This window comes from Chiloscyllium plagiosum, chromosome 7 (assembly GCF_004010195.1).
Source record: "Chiloscyllium plagiosum isolate BGI_BamShark_2017 chromosome 7, ASM401019v2, whole genome shotgun sequence".
Taxonomy (NCBI): Eukaryota; Metazoa; Chordata; class Chondrichthyes; order Orectolobiformes; family Hemiscylliidae; genus Chiloscyllium; species Chiloscyllium plagiosum.
Genome location: NC_057716.1, coordinates 100,715,474 through 100,739,357, shown reverse-complemented (window position 1 = coordinate 100,739,357; position 23,884 = coordinate 100,715,474). Strand labels below are relative to the sequence as shown.

The following is a 23,884-nucleotide window of genomic DNA, read 5'->3' as shown; positions in this document are numbered from 1 at the left end:
CTCCTTCCTATCGGAAAGATGTTGTGAAACTTGAAAGGGTTCAAAAAAATATTACAAGGATGTTGCCAGAGTTGGAGGATTTGAGCTATAGGGAGAGGCTGAACAGGCTGGGGCTGTTTTCCCTGGAGCATCGGAGACTGAGGGGTGACCTTATAGAGGTTTATAAAATTATGAGGGACATGGAGAGAATAAGTAGACAAAGTCTTTTCCCTGGGGTCGGGGAGTCCAGAGCTAGAGGGCATAGGTCTAGGGTGAGAGGGGGAAAGATATAAAAGAGACCTAAGGGGCAACCTTTTCACACAGAGGGTGGTACGTGTATGGAATGAGCTGCCAGAGGAAGTGGTGGAGGCTGGTATAATTACAACATTTGAAAGGCATTTGGATGGGAATATGAATAGGAAGGGTTTGGAGGGATATGGGCCGGTTGCAGGCAGGTGGGACTAGATTGGGTTGGGATATCTGGTCGGAATGGACGGATTGGACCGAAGGGTCTGTTTCCATCTATGACTCTATGATTATGACTTCCAAATAAACCTGTTGGACTATAAGCTAGTGTTTTGTGATTTTTAACTTTGTCCACCCCAATCTAACACCAGCTCCTCCTCATCATAGTTAAGAAGAGTGGATTTCCATTTGGATGATGCTAAGGACGTTACAATCATCCTTAGTTCAGAAGGATGATAGTGGGGTGAGAGGTAAGGAGAGGGAGTCAGCCAATCGGAGGGCTGATGCTAACCAGTAGCTGGGTATTTTACCCTCCTGTACATTGAGTGATGTCAGGTAGAACAGCAAATGTTTTCTATGCAGGAAGATGGAACAATTAATCTTTCCACACTAAGTTTCCACAATTCCAAGGAACAACATGGGACAGCTCATGACAACACTCACCTGGAATTTCATTATAGAGACACGGCCGAAACTGGGTGCTGTTCCCCACACACTGCATTGCACCGAGACTCAGAGTCTCGCATCGGCGAGTACGGAACTGTGTGTCTTCCTCAGTGCAGAGGCTCCATTCACTCCACACCGACCAGCCACCTTCAAAATCAGGAAATAATGTTTATAACTTCAAACACCTTTGAATGATTCCGCTGTAACATAATTTCATATTCAATGAAGAAAATGCCTTCATTGAGCGACGTTCTGTCAGGAATGTCTTGGAAAAACTTCATTCACAATGAATTACTGACAAATGATCAGTCAGGCAGCATCCGAGGAGCAGGAGAGACAACATTTCGAGCATAAGCTCTTCATCAGGAATTTTGAAGAATTCCTGAAGAACGTATGCTCGAACTGTCGACTCTCCTGCTCATCCGATGCTGTCTGTCCTGCTGCGCTTTTCCAGCACCGCACTCTGTGACTCTGATCTCCAGCATCTGCAGTCTGCACTTTCTCCTACTGACAAATGGTGATAAGAATGTGTTGTATTTGCCACTCTCATCCAAAGTCCTCCATGTCCTCACCCCTCCCTATCTATGAAACCTTTTCCCATCCCACAACAGATCTGACTCGAAACATTAACTCTGCATACTTCCCACAGATGCTGCCAGACCTGCTGAATTTCTCCAGCAATTTATGATTTTGTTTCAGATCTCCAGCATCTGCAGTTCCTTGTTATATTTTTGTCGTGATTGGAATGAGTTTGGCCAGGTGGATCTCACTGAGTATGAGTTCCCCAATTGTGGGTGTTAGCCTGAGACAAAAAGTGTGACGCTGGAAAAGCACAGTATCTTGACACTGATCTGCAGAATCTGCAGTCCTCACTTTCTCCGAACTGTTAACCTAAGGCAAACAGGGAGTTCTGGATGACAGATATAAGCAGCAGTCTCAGAGATTCTCCTCACTTTAGGGACTGGCTCTGAGTTGGCTGGTGCGAGTCCACGTACTGTGCACTTGTAAATAAAGGGTGACTGGGGACAAGATACCGGCCTCTGTGGAGTCATTTCAATTGCTGAGAGATATGGAATCCCCAGGGAAAGAGAGGAAGAATGAAAATGAGAAGGGAAGTCAGAGTGAACCCGGGCCGAGATCCAGAAGATGGCAAGTGACAAATAAGTGGTGGGAAGGGACGGATAGATAGGCAGAATGAGAAATGAGAGATAGAGAGAACCAACAACACAGATTCAACAGCTAATGAGACACACAAACAGAAACAGAAAGATATTGACATAGACGAGACTGAAAAAAAAACAAAGAGAGAAAGGAAGATATTCTATTTATCCATTTTTCTCTTCCTTTTACGCAGGACTGAACACACAGATACAGTCTCATTATTTCAAAATTGCTTCTGCAGTGTTCTGCAGACAGCAAAATCCATCCTGAAAATGTGCAGAAACTCGACTGTGATGCAAACTGAATCTGGTCTGTGTCTAACATGCTGATGACACAAAGGTTAATCATGAGATGTTTTGAGCAGTGGTGATGCTGGCTATAGAATGGTTAGTTTGAGAACTGGAAGAAAATGCTTGTGGCTATTCATTTATCCAATTATCGACGTCTTTCTGCAGGAACAAGAGGGGAGATTCTTGTGCATAAATCTTAATTAATGAGGGTAATTTGGAAAAAGCATCTCATTATTTCTAATAACCCACTTTGACAAGGGAGTGTTACAGCGGTCAACTTGCAACTTTTCAATACTTTTTTATTGAAGTTGTTTCCCTGCTGTGCTCAGTGTTCAGTTTTCAGTCACTGGCTGCAGCTCTGTACACAGTGGAGTCGTCTGGTGCTAACCCTTTCGTGCTCCCAGCTGGGGTTAGTAAGCTGAATCATCATGGAGGAGGGGCAGCATTGGTCCTGAATCTTCAGCTAGATTGGACAACTGAGATTTCACATTGGACTTGTTATGTTGCTGAGATCAGCCGTGATGCCGGAATGTGCTCGAGGGGCTGAATGGCAGCTCCTTGTTTCCTAAGCTCTGAGAAAGTAGAAAAGAGCATCTTTTGCACCCTTCACAGTCACAGGATGTCTCGAGACATTTTGAAGCTAATTAAATGTGTTTAAAACTCCCAGTTGCTGTTGTAACCTGGGAAATGCACCTGCCAATTTGACAACAATTTGATAACAGCCAGATTACCTCTTTGCGATGCTAATCACAAATGGAGATGGACCAGGACTCATGGGCAAATTCCGTCATTCATCTCTGAAATAGCAGGTTGCTTATGTCTGCTCTTGAGAAGGTGGAGGTGAACTATTTTCTTGAAACTTCAGCATTTCAGCCTTTAGGGAGAGAATTCTGAGATTTTGACCCAGCTATAGTGAAGGAGTAGTGATATATTTCCAAGTCAGGGTGGTGAGTGGTTTGGAGGGGAACTTGCAGTGGGTGGTATTTCCATGTATCTGCTGCCCTTGTCCTAGATGGAAGTGGCTGAGGGTTTGGAAGGTGCTGTCTGATGATCTTTAATGAATTGCTGCAGTGCATCTTGTAGGTAGTACACACTGCTGCTACTGAGCATTGGTGCTGGAGGGAGTGGATGATTGTGCATGTGGTACCAATCAACTGGGCTGCTTTGTCCTGGATGGTGTCAAGCTTCTTGAAGTTATTGGAGCTGCATCCATGCAGGCAAGCAGGGAGTATTCCATCACACTCCTGACTTGTGCTGTGTAGATGGTGGACAGGCTTTGTGGAGTCAGATGTGTTACTTGCTGCAGTATTCCTAGCCTCTGACCTGCTGTTGTAGCCACTATGGTCATGTAGTGAGACCAGCTGAGTTTCTAATCAATGGTAACCACTGAGATGTTGATAGTGGGGGATTCAGTGACGGTAACATCACTGAATATCAAGGTGTGGTGGTTAGACTGTCTCTTATTGAAGGTGGTCATAGCTTATGTGGCACAAATGTTACTTGCCACTTATCAGACCAAACTGGATATTGTCCAGGTTTTGCTGTAAACAATGCACAGTAAATACTGGACAGCCAGCTCATGAAAATTAATGACAAATGAAAAGAAGCTGTGAAGACCAAGCTACTGTGGTCGAGAATTCCATGGATTCATCACCCTTCAAATGAAGACATTTGTCCTCATTCATGGAAGGATTGGTCTGCCTTACAGATCCACAGCCATAAGGTTAACTCTCAGATGTCTTTTGAAAACACAGATGTGTTATTAAATGAGCATAGTGTCAATCACCCCCTTTCTCCCAACACTCTTGCATCTGTATATCACTTCAAGGTCACAGGATGTCTCGAAACATTTTGCAGACAATTAAATGCTTTGAAAACCCCGGTTGCTGTTGCAATCTGGAAAACGCACCGACCAACTTGATTTTTATCCAAATTTTATCCAAGTAATGGTCCGATGCTCTCTTGAATGCACCAACATGGCACCACCACACTTCTAAGCAGTGTATTCTGTATCCTAATTACTCACTGAATAAAAAGGTTTTCCTCACTTTACCTTTGCTTCTTTAACAGACCACTTTAAATCTATGCGTTCTCGTTCTTTAATGAAATGGCCTGGTTTACCATTCAAGACAAATTAGGGATGAATGAAAAAATGCTTAGATCTGTCACAAAACAATAAATTTAGAAAGAATCCAGGGTTTGTGTGCTGAGACCCTAATTAACATACAGTTGGATCTGGGCGTACAGGTCCATAGTTTCTTCAAAGTGGTAACACAGGTGCCCAAGGTGATTAAGAAGGCATATGGCATGCTTGCCTTCATCAGCCGGATATGGAGTACAAGAGTTGGGAAACCATGTTGCAGCTATATAAAATCCTTGTCAGGCCGCATTTGGAATATAGTTTGCAGTTTTGGTCGCCACACTACCAGAAGGACATGGAAGCTTTGCAGAGAGCATAGAGAAGGTTCACCAGGATGTTGTCTTGTCTCAGGGGCATCGGCCGTGAGGAAAGGTTAAAAAGACAAGGATTGTTTTCACTGGAAAGATGGCGGCTGAGAGGAAACCTGATAGAGGTCTGCACAATTATGAGAGGCGTCGATAGGGTGGGTACTCAGAGGCTTTTTCCCAGGATTGCAGTTTCAATTACAAGGGAACACAGGTTCGAGGTGAGAGGGGGAAAGTTCTAAAGGAGATGTGCAAGGGAAGCTTTTCACGCAGAGAGTGGTAGGAGCCTGGAACACACTGCCAGAAGGGGTGGGGGAAGCAGGCACAATGGCAACATTTAAGATGGTCACATGAACAGAGGGATAAGGACCGAATAAAGGCAGAAGGTTTGTTGTTTTGTTTAGTTATGGCATGATGATCGGCACAAGCTTGGAGAGCTGAAGGGTATGTTCCTGTGCTATACTTCTCTTTTGTTCATCGTTCTTTTTATGGAATTGTAAAGGGCAAGGCCACTGCACTGGTACAGATAAAATAAGATTTGAACAGCCTCGTTTAACTCAGTCTGATTACTGCAGCAATGGACTTCTGCGTAGCTGCTGAAACTGACAATGACTCTGTAACATTCCCCTGAAACTGACAATGACTCTGTAACATTCCCCTGAAACTGACAATGACTCTGTAATGTTTTCTGTAAACAAACCATGCTGCACAAACAAAGACTCAATATCCGGACCATTATACCATGAAATGTAAAAGCTACCGTGACGTGTGCTCCGAGGGTGAGAGAAGGCTGGCAGCTGACAGCCGTGCTGCTGGACCTCCCTCTCCCTCTCCCTCTCCCTCTCTCTCTCTCTCTCCCCCCGGAGCTCCGGTTTCTTTTGTACAATGAACTCTGTCGTTGAATCCAGATTCTGACTCCGAGACTGGAGATTTTCCCCACAACAGGTCCAACTTGTCCATGCCGACCAGACATCTTAATCTAATCTAGTCCCATTTGCTAGCACTTGGCCCATATCTCTCGCAGGTGAAAGTGAGGACTGCAGATGCTGGAGATTAGAGTTGAGAGTGTGGTGCTGGAAAAGCACAGCAGGTCGGGTAGCATCCGAGGAGCAGGAGAATCGACTTTTCGGGAATGATTTTTGCCCAAAACGTTGATTCTCCTGCTCCTTGGATGCTATCTGACCTGCTGTGGTTTTAGCAGCACCACACTCTCGGCCACATATCCCTCTAAACCGTACCTATTCATATACCCATCCAGATGCCTTTTAAATGCTGCAATTGTACTAGCCTCCTCCACTTCAGTTCATTCCATACATACACCACCCTTAGGCTCCTTTATGTCATTCCCCTCGCACCCTAAACCTTTGCCCTCTAGTTCTGGATTTATCCTTTTCATGCCCCTCATGATTTTATAAGCCTCTATAAGGTTACCCCTCAGGGCTCCAGGAAAAACAGACCCAGCCTATTCATCCTCTCCCTATAGTTCAAACTCTCCAGCCCTGGTAACATCCTTGTGCATCTTTTCTGAACCCTTTCAAGTTTCACAATATCCTTCTGATAGGAAGGAGAGCAGAATTGCAGGCAATATTCCAAAAACTGCTCCTCGGATGCTGCCTGAACTGCTGTGCTCTTCCAGCACCACTAATCCAGTATCTGGTTTCCAGCATCTGCAGTCATTGTTTTTACCTAATATTCTAAAAATGGCCTAACCAATGTCCTATACAGCTGCAACATGACCTCCTAACTCCTATACTCAATGTTTTGACTAAAGGAAAGCATACCAAACGCCTTCTTCACTGTCCTATCTACATACGACTATCAAACCTGTCACCAGACGAAACTGCATCCAGATAACCTCCCATCTCAATGAGCCCCAATGAACGGCTTACCTTCACAGGTCTGAGTGTTGCACAGTGCCTCCTCAGTGTGCAGTCCAATGCAGATATCCCCACCATTAGCCGGCAATGGGTTGGTGCATGTCCGTGTACGTTGGTAATGTCCACCTCCGCAAGTCGCTGAGCATGGGGACCAGGGAGACCAACAGGACCATGCTCCCTTAACTGAAAAACAAGGCCACATCAAAGAATGAGAGTTAATAATTTAGCCAAGGTAGGGCAAACTGTACACCCTGTGGCTCCATTGAGGCTCATTCACCTGGAAGTTGTAATCAACAAGACCCACTCCAGAGAGCTGAGCATGAAAATCCAAGCTGACACTCCCAATGTGGTATTGAAGGGGTGCTGAACTATCACAGGGTCAGTGCTGAGGGGCGATGCACTGTCAATGAGTCAGTGCTGAGGAAGTGTTGTAGTTAGAGGGAGATTGAGGGAGTGCCACACTGTCAGAGGGTCAGTACTGAGGAAGTGCCGCACTGTCGGAGGGTCAATGATGAGGGAGTGCCGCACTGTCGGAGGGTCAGTGCTGGGGGAGTGCAGCACTGTTGAAGGGTCAGTGCTGAGGGAGCGCCGCACTGTCGAAGGGTCAGTGCTGAGGGAGTGCGGCATTGTCGGAGAGTCAGTGCTGAGGGAGTACGGCATTGTTGGAGGGTCAGTGCTGAGGGAGTGCCGCACTGTCGAAGTGTCAGTGCTGAGGGAGTGCCGCACTGTCAGAGGGTCAGTGCTGAGGGAGTGCCGCACTGTGGGAAGTTCAGTGCAGAGGGAGTGTCGCACTGGCGGACGGTCAGTACTGAGGGAATGCCACACTGTCAGAGGGTCAGTGCTGAGGGAATGCCGCACTATCGGAGGGTCAGTGCTGAGGGAGTGACACACTGTTGGAGGGTCAGCACCGAGGGAGTGCTGCCCTGTTGGAGGGTCAGTAGCGAGGGAGTGCCACACCGTTGGAGAGTTAGTACCAAGGGAGTGCTGTACTGTTGGAGGGTCAGTACTGAGGGAGTGCCGCACTGTCGGAGGCTCAGTGCTGATGGAACACCGCAGTGTCGGAGGGTCAGAGAGCCACACTGTCGGAGGGTCAGTACTGAGGGAGTGCCACACTGTCAGAAGGTCAGTTCTGAGGGAGTACCGCACTGTCGGAGGGTCAGTACTGAGGGACTGCCGCACTGTCGGAGGGTCAGTACTGAGGGACTGCCGCACTGTCGGAGGGTCAGTGCTGAGGGAGTGCGGCATTGTCGGAGGGTCAGTGCTGAGGGAGTGCCACACTGTCGGAGGGTCAGTGCTGAGGGAGTGCTGCACTGTCGGAGGGTCAATACCAAGGAAGTGCTGCACTGTTGGAAAGTCAGTACTGAGGACGTGCCACACTGTAGGAGAGTCAGTACTGAGGGAGTGCCACACTGTCGGAGGGTCAGTGATGAGGGAGTGCCGCACTGTCGGATGGTCAGTGCTGAGGGAGTGCCACACTGTCAGAGGGTCAGTACTGAGGGAGTGCTGCACTGTCGGAGGGTCAGTGATGAGGGAGTGCTGCACTGTCGACGGGTCAGTGCTGAGGGAGTGTCGCACTGTCGGAGGGTCAGTGCTGGGGGAGGGCCGCACTGTCGGACGGTCAGTACTGAGGGAGTGCCGCACTGTCGGAGGGTCAGTGCTGAGGGGGTGCTGCATTGTTGGAGGGTCAGTGTTGAGGGAGTGACACACTGTTGGAGGGTCAGCACCGAGGAGGGCTGCACTGTTGGAGGGTCAGTAGCGAGGGAGTGCCACACTGTTGGAGAGTTAGTACCAAGGGAGTGCTGCACTGTTGGACGGTCAGTACTGAGGGAGTGCCACACTGTCAGAGGGTCAGAGCTGAGGGAATGCTGCACTGACGGAGGGTCAGAGAGCCACACGGTTGGAGGGTCAGTAGTGAGGTAGTGCCACACTGTCAGAGGGTCAGTACTGAGGGAATGCCGCACCGTCGGAGCATCAGAGAGCCACACTGTTGGAGGGTCAGTGATGAGGGAGTGCCGCACTGTCGGAGGGTCAGTGCTGAGGGAATGCCGCACTGTCAGAGGGTCAGTGCTGAGGGAGTGCTGCACTGTTGGAGGGTCAGTGCTGAGGGAGTGCCACACTGTCAGAGGGTCAGTGCTGTGGGAATGCTGCACTGTCGGAGGGTCAGAGAGCCACAGTGTTGGAGGGTCATTACCAACAGAGTGCCACACTGTTGGAGGGTCAGTACCGAGGGAGTGTGGCACCGTTGGAGAGTCAGTACTGAGGGAGTGCTGCACTGTCATAGGATCAGTGCTGACGGAATGCCGCACCGCCGGAGGGTCAGAGAGCCACACTGTTGGAGGGTCATTACCAACGGAGTGCCACACTGTCAGAGGGTCATTACCGAGGGAGTGCTGCACTGTTGGAGGGTCAGTACTGATGGAGTGCCGCACTGTTGGAAAGTAAGTACTGAGGGAGTGCCACACTGTAGGACAGTCAGTACTGAGGGAGTGCCGCACTGTCGGAGGATCAGTGATGAGGGAGTGCTGCACTGTCAGAGGGTCAGTGATGAGGGAGTGCCACACTGTCAGAGGGTCAGTACTGAGGGAGTGCCGCACTGTCGAAAGGTCAGTGCTGAGGGAGTGTCGCACTGTTGGAAGTTCAGTGCTGAGGGAGAGCCGCACTGTCAGAGGGTCAGTACTGAGGGAGTGCCGCACTGTCGGAGGATCAGTGATGAGGGAGTGCTGCACTGTCGACGGGTCAGTGCTGAGGGAGTGTCGCACTGTCGGAGGGTCAGTGCTGGGGGAGGGCCGCACTGTCGGACGGTCAGTACTGAGGGAGTGCCGCACTGTCGGAGGGTCAGTGCTGAGGGGGTGCTGCATTGTTGGAGGGTCAGTGTTGAGGGAGTGACACACTGTTGGAGGGTCAGCACCGAGGAGGGCTGCACTGTTGGAGGGTCAGTAGCGAGGGAGTGCCACACTGTTGGAGAGTTAGTACCAAGGGAGTGCTGCACTGTTGGACGGTCAGTACTGAGGGAGTGCCACACTGTCAGAGGGTCAGAGCTGAGGGAATGCTGCACTGACGGAGGGTCAGAGAGCCACACGGTTGGAGGGTCAGTAGTGAGGTAGTGCCACACTGTCAGAGGGTCAGTACTGAGGGAATGCCGCACCGTCGGAGCATCAGAGAGCCACACTGTTGGAGGGTCAGTGATGAGGGAGTGCCGCACTGTCGGAGGGTCAGTGCTGAGGGAATGCCGCACTGTCAGAGGGTCAGTGCTGAGGGAGTGCCGCACTGTCAAAGGGTCAGTGCTGAGGGAGTGCCACACTGTTGGAGGGTCAGTGATGAGGGAGTGCCGCACTGTCGGAGGGTCAGTGCTGAGGGAATGCCGCACTGTCAGAGGGTCAGTGCTGAGGGAGTGCTGCACTGTTGGAGGGTCAGTGCTGAGGGAGTGTCCCGCACTGTCGACGAGTCAGCGCTGAGGGAGTGCCGCACTGTCGGAGGGTCAGTGCTGAGGGAGTGCCGCACTGTCGGAGGGTCAGTACTGAGTGAGTGCCGCACTGCCGGAGTGTCAGTGCCGCACTGTCGAAAGGTCAGAGCTGAGGGAGTGCCGCTCTGTCGAAAGGTCAGTGCTGAGGGAGTGCCGCACTGTTGGAAGTTCAGTGCTGAGGGAGTGCCACACTATCGGAGGGTCAGTGCTGAGGGAGTGCCGCACTGTCGGAGGGTCAGTACTGAGTGAGTGCCGCACTGTCGGAGGATCAGTGCTGCACTGTCGAAAGGTCAGTGCTGAGGGAATGCCGCACTGTTGGAGGGTCAGTGCTGAGGGAGTGCTGCACTGTCGTTGGGACAGTGCTGAGGGAATGCCGCACTGTCAGAGGGTCAGTGCTGAGGGAGTGCCGCACTGTCAGAGGGTCAGTACTGAGGGAGTGCCGCACTGTCGGAGGGTCAGTGATGAGGGAGTGCCGCACTGCCGGAGTGTCAGTGCCGTACTGTCGAAAGGTCAGAGCTGAGGGAGTGCCACACTTTCGAAAGGTCAGTGCTGAGGGAGTGCCGCACTGTCGGAGGGTCAGTACTGAGGGAGTGCCGCACTGCCGGAGGATCAGTGCTGAGGGAATGCCGCATCGTCGGAGTGTCAGTGCTGAGGGAGTGCCGCACTGCCGGAGGATCAGTGCTGAGGGAATGCCGCATCGTCGGAGGGTCAGTGCTGAGGGAGTGCTGCACTGTTGGAGGGTCAGTAGCGAGGGAGTGCCACACTGTTGGAGAGTTAGTACCAAGGGAGTGCTGCACTGTTGGAGGGTCAGTACTGAGGGAGTGTCGTATTGTTGGAGGGTCAGTGCTGAGGGAATCCTGCACCATCGGAGGGTCAGAGAGCCACACTGTAAGAGGGTCAGTACCAAGGGAGTGCCTCACTGTGGGAGGGTCAGTACTGAGGGTGAGCCACACTGTCAGAGGGTCAGTGCTGAGGGAATCCTGCACCATCGGAGGGTTAGAGAGCCACACTGTAGGAGGGTCCGTACCAAGGGAGTGCCTCACTGTGGGAGGGTCAGTACTGAGGGTGAGCCACACTGTCAGAGGGTCAGTACTGAAGGAGTGCCGCACTGTCGGAGGGCAGCCTGGTTAATATTTACTTTTCAAACCGTTCTGCCAAAGAACAATTCATTATTGGATCGTTTATTGTTTTGCGGGAGTTTTCTGTACATAAATTGACTGCCATGTTTCCCACCAGATATGGCTGCAGTAGTTCAAGGTTTCAAGTCTATCCCTCGAGAGATCTCCTCCTATTTGTTTTATTTACTGTTCCACTCCTTTATGTAACTCCCAGATGGTGTTGTGGTTATATCCCAGATTCCTCCGTTCCTCTGCTTCAATAAGACACAAATTTTCTCCTTATCAAAACACCACTTTACACTTCAAAAATGTTTCTCACCAACCTGTTCAAAGCTGGTATGACCCACGCTAGAGCAGGTACGACCTGAACCTCCTGGATCAGAGGGAGGATCACAACCACTACACCACTTTACATTTAACATTGAAAGCAGTTTGTCAATTTTATGCCCCCTTTTCGAGCTAATGAAGCAGTATTTTTTTGGCATTCTGCTCCAATACATATTATAATCTTCCACTTGGTGTCAGTTGCAAAACTTATATTTCTGACCCCTGAGACAATAAGACCATAAGGTCAAAAGAAATAGGAACAGGAGTAGACCATTCGGCCCCTCGAGCCTGCTCCACTATTCAATAGGATCATGGCTGATCGGACGTTCCTCATGTCCATTTTCCCGTCCTTTCCCCGTAATGTTTGATTCCTCACCAATCAGGAATCTATCTATCTCAGCTTTATATAAACACATGGACTCCTCCCCCCACAGCTCTCTGTGGCAAGGAGTTCTCAACCCTCTGATAGAAGAAATTCCTTCTCATCTCAGTCTTAAACTGATGCCCTTTTACTCTGAGACTGTGCCCTCTGGCCCTAGTCTCTCTCATGAGGGGAAGCATTCTCTCAGCATTGACCCTGTCAAGCCCCTTTAGAATCCGATATATTTCAATGAGATCGCTTCTCATTCCTCTAAACTCCAGTGAGTAGAGTCCAAACCTGTTTAGCCTTTACTCATAAGACAATCCTGCCATACTGTGGATCATCTGAGTGATCTTCTCTGAATTGCCTTCTCTGAAATAACACCTTTTCATAAATAAGGGACCAAATCTGCTCTCAGTGCTCCAGATGTGGTCTCCCCAGCACCTTGTACAGTTGCAGTAAGACTTCCCAACTCATACTTCAATCCCCCTGAATTAAGGGCCAACACTGAATTGAATTTAATTGAATTTATTGTCATGTGTAGCGAGGCAAAATGAAAAGCTTTGTCTATTAGCCTTCCTGATTACCTGTTGCACCTGTGCACTACCTTTCTGTGTTTCATACACAAGTATCACTTTGTATTAATTGCCAAAAGAACTGCGTATAAATCAGAAACCAAAGCAGAAATTGCTGAAAAAACTCAGCAGGAATGGCAGCATCTGTGAAGAGAAATCAGAGTTAACGTTTCAGGACTGGTGACCCTTCTGCAGAACTGTTCTGAGCAAGGGTCACAGAAACCTGAAACATTAACTCTGATTTCTCTTCACAGATGCTGCCAGACTTGCTGAGCTTTTCCAGCCATTTCTGCTTTGGTTTCCCACTTTGTATGGCAGCTTTCTGCAGTTCTCTTCTGTTTAAATCATACTCTGGTCTTCTCCCTTCTGAGATGAACCACTTCACACCTCCTCTCCCCAAAGCACTCCATTTGCCAACGTTTCGTCCACCTACTTAATCTCTGAGTTGCTTGAGCAGTTACCTGGGCAAGGCAGCTGATTGCAGTCCTCATACTGAATGTCAGCTCCTGTGCAGGGTAGGCCTCCATTTCTGGGCTCAGGATTGGTGCAGCTCCGCCTCCTGGTCCGAAAACCTGTTTCACACTCACGGGAACAGGGTGACCACGGCAACCAGGGGGACCAGCCACCGTCGATCCTATGGAAGGACTGCCGGCCGAACTTCAAAAGGTCATCGACGAGGGCTGTGTGAGGGTGAGAGAGAGAGAGAGAGAGGGGAGGGTCATGTGACAGGATGTGTATCACGTTACCGAGGGAGACAATTCACAGAGTTGTTACAACGCAGCAGGAAGCCCATCATATCTGCATTCGGTGTGCAAATGAGCATTTCACTTAATGCAATTTTCTTGCCTTCTCCATAAAACATAAGAGCTGAAGTAGACTATTTGGCCCATTAAGCCTGTTCTGTCATTCAATTAGATCATCGTTGATCTGATCATCCTCAACTCTATTTTCCTGTCTTTTCCCCCACAATGTTTGAATCCCTTACTGATTAAAACTCTACCTATCTCAGCCTTGAATGTATTTAATGACCCAACCTCAATAGCACTCTTTGACAAAGAATTCCACTGAATCACCAGCTCCCAAGGGACAAAACAGTTTCTCCTCATTCTGTATTGTGTGTGCAATCCCTGACTCTGAGATTATACTCTCTGGTCCAAGACTCTGCTACAAGGGGAAACAGAATTAGAGTGGTGTTGGAAAAGCACAGCAGGTCAGCCCAAAACGTCAATTTTCCTGCTCCTTGGATGCTGCCTGACCTGCTGTGCTTTTCCAGCACCACTCTAATCTTGACTCGAATCTCCAGCATCTGCAGTACCCACTTTGACCTACAAGAGGAAACAACCTCTTTACATCCACCCTGTCATCTCCCTTAATAATCTTATTTGTTCTAAACTCCAATTAATACAGGCCCAATCTACTCAACTTCTTCTCATGTACCTGGGAGAACTTTCTCTGGAATGCCTTCAATGTCAGTGCATCTTACTTAGCTAAGGGGACTAACTATTCACAGTATTCCAGGCATAGCCTGACTAATCTTACATAGTTTTATCAAGATCTTCCTACATTTATACTCAATTCCCTTTGACATAAAGGCCACATGTTGATTTCCCTTCCCTACTGTCTGCTGAACTTGTACAGTGGTTTACTGTGATTATGTACAAAGACACCCAAATCCTTCTGTTCTGCAGCTTTCCCAACTTAAATATTATTCATCGCTTCTGTTCTTCCTTCCAAAGTGTATCACCATAGGTTTTTCCATATTGTATCGCACCTACTGAGTTTTTGCCCATTTAGATAGAGGCATAGAGATGTACAGCATGGAAACAGACCCTTCGGTCCAACCCGTCCATGCCGACCAGATATCCCAACCCAATCTAATGCCACCTCCCAGCACTCTGCCCATATTCCTCCAAATCCTTCCTATTCATATACCCATCCAAATGCCTCTTAAATGTTGCAATTGTACCAGCCTCCACCACTTCCTCTGGCAGCTCATTCCATATCCGTACCCCCTCTGCATGAAAATATTGCCCCTCAGGTCTCTTTTATATCTTTCCCCTCTCACCCTAAACCTATGCCATCTAGTTCTGGACTCCCCCACCCCAGGGAAAAGACTTTATCTATTTATCCTATCCATGTCCCTCATAATTTTGTAAACCTCTATAAGGTCACCCCTCAGCCTCCGATGCTCCAAAGAGGGTGGAGTTAAACTCTGGTCCCTGTGAGGCAGCAGTGTGAGCCACTGAGCCACCATGCTGTTTCTTGCTCTTGTACTTTATGCCCCTTAAAATAATGGGGCTTTGTTAACTCGGTTGGCTGGACAACTAGTTTGTAATTCAGAGCGCTGATAACAGTGTGGTTTCAATTCCTGCACACGTGTGGTTGTCACGAAGAATTCTCCTTCCCAACCTCAGGCCTCACTTGAGGTGTGGTGACCCTCAGGTTAAACCACTGCCAGTCCTCTCTCTCTCTCTCTCTCTCTCTCTCGCTAATGACAGAACAGCCCTGTGATCAGGTTGGATAATGGCAACTTTACTTTTTATGAATAACCAATTAAATTAATCATTTGCTGCATCACCAACTCCTCAACCAGCATTTAAATCTACTCTTGGAAATGTGGACATGACTGGAAAGTCCAGTTTCTGCTGTCCATCCCTATTTGGCCTTGAATTGAGTCGCATGCTTGGCCATTTCAGAGGGCGGTTAAGAGTCGACTACATTGGGGTGGGTTAGGAGTCACATGTAAATCCAGCCCTTCAAAAGTGCAATCCAATCACAGAATAACAGAACTGGTACAGTGCAGAAGGACGGTGTTTGGCCCTTTGCTGACTCTCCAGATGGGCATTGTGACCTCTTGTCCAATAAGGATGGCATAAAGGTCATCAGTGAACCCAACAGACATTCAATTTATCCCTTTTATTGAACTTAAATTTTACCATTTGCCATGGTGAACACATGCCCATCCCCCACTTCCCACTCCCCCCACCCCGGAATATTAGCTCAGGGTTTTGTGGGTGCAGCATGGTGGCTCAGTGGTTAGCACTGTTGCCTCACAGCGCCAGGGACCCAGGTTTGATTCCAGCCTCAGGTGACTGTCTATGTGGAGTTTGCACATTCTCCCCGTGTCTGCGTGGGTTTCCTCCAGGTGCTCCAGTTTCCTCCCACTGTCCAAAAATGTGCAGGTCAGGTGAATTGGCCATGCTAAATTGTCCATAATGTTAGATGCATTAGTCAGAGGGAAATGGGTCTGGGTGGGTGACTCTTCGGTGGGTCGGTGTGGATTTGTTGGGCCAAAGGACCTGTTTCCACATCATAGGGGAATCTAATCAAATCTTTAATAGCTCAGTAACTCTTCCACTCACTTGACTTACTGTCAGTGGTGCAGGCAGAGGTGCCATCCGCAGGACAGAAACGGCTATCCACCCTCTTCTTGCCGAGTTGTAGATCGTGTGGATCTGCCAGCGGTGCCCGGCAAGTGTAGCGGAACCGCTGTTCGTGCCGGGCTCCGTTCTGACTGACGTTAACTGGCATCCAGGGTGTCCACGGTGTGTTTCTGCGTACCTCTGGGCAGGAGTCCACATTACACGCCCTGTGCTCCTGTGGAGATGGGGAGAGAGAGAGAGAGAGAGAGAGAAAAATCATCAAAGACTCAAACTTTCTGCTTCCATGCCAATTCCATGACAGAAACCATTCTGTTTCCATTTCGAGCAACACAAATCACAATCATGGAACAGTGCATGTGGCAGGTTTCTGGCTGGTTACAGTTACAGCTCCAGTTACAGAATCAAAGAACTGTCACTGTGTAGAAGAAGGCCAACGGGCCCAGCATGTCTACACCCGGCTCTCCAAATGAGCATGATGACTTTGTGCTGCTGCCCTGCCCATAACCCTGCATATTGTTTCTTGTCAAACAGATCATCTAACCAGCTGCTGAATGCCTTAATTGAACCTACCTCCATCAGGATTTCCAGTCAGCACACTCCAGAACAACTCGCTGATAAAGAAAAGCTTCCTTTGCATATTCCATTTGAATCTTTTGTAAATCACTTTTGAGCTGTGCTCGCGCTCTCTCTTTCCCCGTTTTTCACAAGGAATAGTTTCCCCTATATGATATGTCCAGACCCCTCATGATTTTGAAAATCTCAATCCAATCTCCTCTTAGCCTTCCATGACGAAAACAATCCAATCTTCTCAGAGATATCTTTGTAACTGAAGTTTCTCCCTTGAAACAGTCTTGTCAACCTCTTGTGTGGTCTCTCCAGTGCAACATCTAAAGGGTGATGCCCAGAATTGTCATAGAGTCATTGATTAGGTGAGGTCTAACAATGTCTTGTTCAAGGTCAGCATCACCTCCTTGCTCTTGTACTCTATGCCTGGCAGCATCCGAGGAGTCTTGTACTCTATGCCTGGTGAAGGGCATATGCATGAAACGTCAATTCTCCTGCTCCTCAGATGCTGCCTGGCCTGCTGCGCTTTTCCAGCACCACACTCTTGACTCTATACCAAGGATACTGTGTGTTTTATTCGTTGCTCTCTCCAATTGTCCTGCCTCTTTTGATAACATATACATCCAGTCCTTCTGCTCCTGCAACTCTTTAAAATTGTATCCCTTAGTTTGTACTCACCATGTGCTTTTTACCAAAAGGCAACACCTCACATTTCTCCTCTCATCCTCCACCTATCAGCTCACTCTACCAACCTGTCTATGTTCCTTTTGAAATTCTGTACTGTCCGCTTTACAGTTTAAAGTCTACTGCACACTTTGAAATTGTTGCCTGCACATCGAAATAGCGCACATCAGGAAAAGCAAAGGTCCCGACACTAATCCTTACAGATTTCCAAATCTTCTAATCTTCCTCCAACTTGTAAAAATGTCAATGAATAAATAAAAAGAACTGGGGATGCTGGAAATCAGAAATGAAAACACAGAATGTTGGAAAATCTCAGTAGGTCTGGCAGTGTGTGTGGAGAGAAATCAGAGTTAATGTTTCGAGATCAGTTCTGAAGGTTACTGGATCCGAAATGTTAATTCTGATTCCTCTCAATTAACAAGTTGCCTGTTCCTCTGACAATTTTGTATCCACATCATTATTGTCTCCTGAAATCCACAAGCTATAAGTCTCTTCACAGGTTTGTTGTGTGGAACTGCATTCAATGCCTTTTGCAAGTCCATATGCAACACATAAACAGTATTACTTTCATTAGCCCCCTCTGTTATCTCTTTAAAAAACTCCAGCACATTACTTCAATAAAATCCAACAAAACCCCAGCATGTTAGTTTAACAGAATTTTCTCTTGAGAAATCCATTTTGGCTCTTCCAAACCAACCCACATTTTACTATGGGAATATAAATTCTATCCTGATTAACTGTTATGAGAAGCTTCCCCACCTCTGAAACCAAACTGATTGACCTGCAATTGCTAGACTTATCCTTATGTCCTTATATTGACGAAAGATCATAGAGTCACACAGCATGGAAACATACCCTTCGGTCCAACTCGTCCACACTGACCAAACATCCCAATCTGTCCTAGTCTATAATAGTCTTTCAGGTAAAAGGTTTATAATTCTCCAGGTAATAAGACATCAGGTTATAGTCAAAAAGGTTTATTTGAAATCACAAGCTCCTTCACCCTGACGAAGGAGCAGCGCCCCGAAAACTTGCGAATTCAAATAAACATATCGGACTATAATCTGGTGTCATGTGACTTCTGACCTTGTCCACCCCAGTCCAACACCGGCACCTCCACATCATATAATTAAATGGATATTCTATTCTATTCTATATAATTCTCCAGTCCTCCGGTAGCTCCCTGAGATTTGGCAAGTCTAAAAGATCATTGATAGTGTTTCTGCAATTTCCATTCTCACTTCCCTCAACTTTGGTGGATGTTTCCCATCTGGTCTCAATTCTTGTGCTGGAAAATGACAGCAGGTCAGGCAGCATCCAAGGAGCAGGAAATGTCAAAAGCCCTTCATCAGGAAACGTCAATTCTCCTCCTCCTTGGATGCTGCCTGACTGGCTGTGATTTTCCAGCACCACACTCTTGACTCTGATCTCCAGCATCTGTAGTCCTCATTTTTGCCTGGTCCCAGTTCTTGTCAACTTTAAATATGGCCAGCTTATCCAAATCCACCTTCTGATCAATTTTGAACCCGTCCGTTGACATCTTCTTCATCAGCCTGGCTAGCATCTATGTTCCCGTTAAACACAGAAGCAAAGTTTTCATCTCAATGTGTAAATCAACCTTTTAGTCCCAAATTGACCCTTCTCCTCCTTTTATTACCCTTTTCACCAATGTTCCCACCCTCTCCCCCACTCCACCCCCCCCCCCCATTTGTTTACACTATCTTTGCCTTTTGAGGGAATATACCTTGACAGGGCTTCAATCACTTCTTTTTTGAATGTAGCCCATTGTTCAGCTACTGTTTCTCTGAGAAATCTTTGGTTCCTGACTATCGATTGCCCATCAAGGAAGGATATGAGAGTCGTTGAGAAAATGCTCATCCTAGCACCTTTTACAGGTTTAGGGTTTCCTGCCTCAACTCCCCTCCTAAGTAGAGCATTCCAGACACCACCATCCTGAGTGAAATAGGTTTCTTTTCTCAAATCCCCTCGAAACCTCCTGCCTTTTGCTTTAACGTTACTCCCACTTCTCAGTGACGCTTTGACTAAGGGAAAACAGCTGCTTTCAATTCATCCTGTCCATGCCTTTCATAATCTTATATATCTCTATCAGGGGCCCACAAACCTTCTCCGCTCCAAAAAAAAACCTGAGCTTATCCAGTCTCTTTCCGTCGCTGGAATGCTCCATCCCAGGCAAATCCTGGGGAATCTCCTCTGCACCCCATCAAGTGAAATCACATCCTTCCTCTAATGCAGTGACCTGAATTGTGTGCAGCATTTCAGCTGGGCCCCAGCCTCACTTCTGTGCAGCATTCCCCCCACTCTTTCCCCTTAACCCTCTAAATATTTTTTTTCCCCTCCATTCTGTATCAATGGAATTTACTTCCACCATCTTCTCAGGGCGGCCGCCTGACTCCAGTACTGTCTCCTAGTGTCATCTTCAGAAATGTATTGGCCCACAGTCTTCATCAGAGTTGGCCAGCCCTGCAGATTGGCCCTGGTGTCTCAAAGAATAAAGGGTTAAATATCCAGGGGGTTGATTGTGGAAACATCAACAATTTTGTTTTAAGTCACTCATGGGCCATTGGCATCGCTGGCTGGGCCAGCTTTTATTGCCCGTCTCTAGTTGCCCTTGAGAAGGTGGTGGTTCTGCTTTGCACCTTTGTCTGAGCTGAGATGTCACCTTTTTTTCTAAAACCTTAAGTTATCTTGGGAATGTGACTTGAAAGAAGTTCTGAGATTTACATATTAATGAATCAAAACCTGCAACCCATTCTAAAAGATGAAAGACTTAACCTTCATCTAGTATTGTTCAATCTATCATATTAGTTGCGTTACACTATGAGCTGTGTAGAATCCATAGAATCCCTCCAGTGTGGAAACAGGCTCTTTGGCCCAACAAGTCCACACTGACCCTCCAAACAGTAGCCCACCCAGACCTATTCCCCTAACCTATTATCCTATATTTACCCCTGACCAATGCACCTAACCTACACATCCCTGAGCACTATGGGTAATTTAGCATGGTCAATTCACCTAATCTGCACATCTTTGGACTATGGAGGGAATAAAAGGGGAGAAAGTGAGGACTGCAGATGCTGGAGATCAGAGCTGAAAATGTGTTGCTGGAAAAGCACAGCAGGTCAGGCAGCATCCAAGGAACAGGAGAATCGACATTTCGGGCATGAGCCCTTCTTCAGGATTCCCACACAGACACAAGGAGAATGTGCAAACTCCACACAGACAGTCACCCGAGGCTGAAATCAAACCCAGGTCCCTAGCGCTGTGAGGCAGCAGTGCTAACCACTGAGCCACTGTATCTTATGATCCTGCACCACTAGCTACCTGACGAAAGAGCAGTGCTCCGAAAGCCAGTACTTCCAAATAAACCTGTTGGAATATAACTTGGTGTTGTGTGATTTTTAATTTAATAGTTGTATAAATGTGTGAAAAAGTCTGTTTGCCCGGGAGCCAAAAGTCATCCAATCTGGTCACAGTCTTTGTTGACTTTTCCATCAGGCCTGGTGAGGCTGGTACACAGTGAGGACGGGCATGTTGATATGAATGCTGGCAGCTTAGATAGGGAAGGGGGTGTTGGTTGGAAGTAGAAGGCCCATATGACCAAATCTTCCTGGAATTTCTCCAACTCTCCTTGGCATTCCTTGGCACTATTTCAAAGATAATATCTCAGAAGTCAATCTAGAAAAAGAGGTGGGCAGACATCAAATCCAATAATATCAACACTGAGCCACGGGAGCAGACAGTAAGGGAGTCAAGGCTAGGTTTTGTTGACAAGATAGATCTTAACCTCTACCTTAAACAGAGAGTGAGAAATGGGAAGGTTTTCAGGAGGTGGGAGGGAGTTATTTCAGGATTTAAGGCCTAGGCAGTTAAAAGAGCAGCTGCTAACAGTGTGGTGATGAACATTGGACCTACACAAGAGGCTAAGATTTTACAAATTTGATCACAGGATGTGGGCAGTATTACCCAGAGGACGGTTAACTACTTTGAGAACCGGGTGGGTTTTTTTAATTGACAGCTTGGTTAGAATTAGCTTTCCATTCCAGATTTTTACTGAACCCAGATTTCACCATCTATCATGGCGGTAGTCAAACCCATGTTCTCAGAACATTAGTCTGGGGTTCTGGATTACTAGACCAGTGATGCTGTCAGTACACTATTGCCTCCACATAGCGCAAAGCTTTTGGAGGGTTGGGAAGTTCCAGAAGAGGTCATGGAGATCGAGATAAAGGTGAGGCCATGGAGGGTCTTGAAATCAAGGATGAGAATTTTAAAATTGAGATGACACCAACCTTGGAGCCAATGTAAGTCATGAAGGACAAGGGTGTTGGGTGAATGTGAATTGATGGGAGTTAAGGTATGGCCAATGCAGTTGCACATGGGTTCAAGCTCATGGTGGAAGACAGATTAACTCTCCGTTTGAGAAGGCTTTGAATGCAGGGCTATTGAATATTTTAAGACAGAGGTAAGATAGTTTCTTGAGAGGCAAAGGAATCAAAGGTAGGCTCGATGAGAATGTGGAACTCAAAACATAAAGAGTAACCATGATCTCATTGAATGGTGGATCAGCCTTGAGGGGCTGAATGGTCTACTCCTGTTCCTATATGTATGTTTGTGTGTACGTATGGTCATATAGATCTATACTCCTTGATAGCCCAAAATCTACCAACCTCAGCCTTGAAAAATACAACCTTCCCTGAGTCTCCATAGAAGGTTCCAGATTCCCACCACCCTTTTGTGTGAGGGAACTTTCCGCTGTCCCTAGCAAATTCCCAAACATGGAGGATTTAAGTTTCATCTTCTTCTCAGGAAGGAAACACTCATTGTAATTACGCTTTTGAAAACCTTTCATGATGAGGGAAAAGCAAGTCCTTCTCCTCAGAATTCCAACATTCCCGAGCATATGAAACGGATAAAACAAAAATGTAAACTTGATTGGAAGGTGTGAAATGTGCTTTCAATTACAATCAGCGCGGCATTTGGAGACTCCCATAAAGCAGATTGGAAACATAGTATCCTGGTCAGAGTCTGAACCATTCGACACGGGTTATATTTTATGAAAAAATAACAACTCAATTAGAGGTGAATATTGAACAGATGTGTTTCACAGATCCTTGGTGAGGAATTCAGAAGAGTTGACACTTAGCTGGCCCTAGCCCACGGCTTGATACAGCCTTCCTTGAACCAACTGCACAAGACTCCAAGCTACAAAATCCCCTGGGCGACGTTCAAAATATCCAAGATAAGTGTTCTTCTGGGAACTCAAAGCTAACAAAAGAATCATTATGGTGCAGAAAAAGGCCATTTGGCCCATCGTGCCTGTATCAGCTCAGTGCCAATTTCCCACCTTTTCCCCATATTCCTGCAAGCTGCTTCCATCCAAATAGCGACCCAATGCCTCTCTCCAACATCTCAACTGAACCTGCCTCCATCACATTTCCAGGCAGTGCCTTCCACACCCCAGCTACTCGCTGAGTGAGAATGTTTATTTCCCCACAATGCCCTTACTTCGGTTGCACATCACTCGAAATCGACTCCCTCATTCTTTTTGCCTTCTTCGAGCAGAATTAGCTTCACCCTATCTGGGTGTAGCGATTGGACTATGTCTCAAAGAACCTCAGGTCTGAACACACTCAAACAAGAATCACAGAATCCCAACAGTGCGGAAAGAGACCATTCGGCACATCGAGTATGTACCGACCCTCGGAAGACCATCACAGCCAGATCCAGCCTCCATCCTCGTAACCTCACATTTACCATGGCTAATGCATTAATTCCTTCAGGAAGTTATGTTTGCGGGCACAGTTTCAGCATTTTAGATAAGGACATGAGTAGGAAACATTTGGATGGATATTGGCCAGGAGCAGGCAGGTGGCTAGTCAGTTTGGCGTTAAGTTCGGCATAGACTAGTTTCTGTGGTGTGAGACTCTATGATTCGATATGTTGTTTGTTCACAGGATGTGGGCATCACTGGGTAGGGCAGCATTTATTACCAATCCTTGATTGTCTAGAGGGCAGTTAAGAGTCAGAGTTATAGAGATGTATAGCATGGAAACAGACCCTTCAGTCCAACTCGTCCATGCCAACCAGATATCCCAACCCAATCTAATCCCACCTACCAGCACGCAGCCCATATCCCACCAAACCATTCCTATTCATATACCCATCCAACTGCCTCTTAAATGTTGCAATTGCGCCAGCCTCCACCATTTCGTCTGGCAGCTCATTCCATACACATACCACCCTCTGCGTGGAAAAAGTTGCCCCGTAGGTCCCTTTTATATCTTTCCCCTCGCACCCTAAACCTATGCCCTCTAGTTCTGGACTCACTGACCCCAGGGAAAAGACTTTGCCTATTTATCCTATCCATGCCCCTCATAATTTTGTAAACCTCTATAAGGTCAGTCCTCAGCCTCCGACGCTCCAGGGAAAACAGCCTCAGCCTGTTCAGCTTCTTCCTATAGCTCAAATCATCCAACCCAGGCAACATCCTTGTAAACCTTTTCTGAACCCTTTCAAGTTTCACAACATCTTTCCGATAGGAAGGAGACCAGAATTGCACGCAATATTCCAACAGTGGCCTAACCAATGTCCTGTACAGCCGCAACATGACCTCCCAACTCCTGTACTCAATACTCTGACCAATAAAGGAAAGCATACCAAACGCTGCCTTCACTATCCTATCGACCTGCGACCCCACTTTCAAGGAGCTATGAACCTGCACTCC

General features: G+C 47.4%; 1 protein-coding gene across 1 annotated transcript in view; it reads right to left on the bottom strand.

Annotated features, from left to right (window-relative positions):
- sema5ba (sema domain, seven thrombospondin repeats (type 1 and type 1-like), transmembrane domain (TM) and short cytoplasmic domain, (semaphorin) 5Ba) overlaps positions 1-23,884 on the bottom strand; it is a 326,569-nt gene that overhangs the window by 19,942 nt on the left and 282,743 nt on the right. The window contains exons 18-21 of the mRNA XM_043694515.1: positions 15,880-16,105; positions 12,970-13,188; positions 6,677-6,847; positions 889-1,038 (exon numbers count right to left, since the gene is read on the bottom strand). Coding sequence (XP_043550450.1) covers positions 889-1,038; positions 6,677-6,847; positions 12,970-13,188; positions 15,880-16,105 — 766 coding nt within the window. The remainder of the gene's footprint in view (positions 1-888; positions 1,039-6,676; positions 6,848-12,969; positions 13,189-15,879; positions 16,106-23,884) is intronic.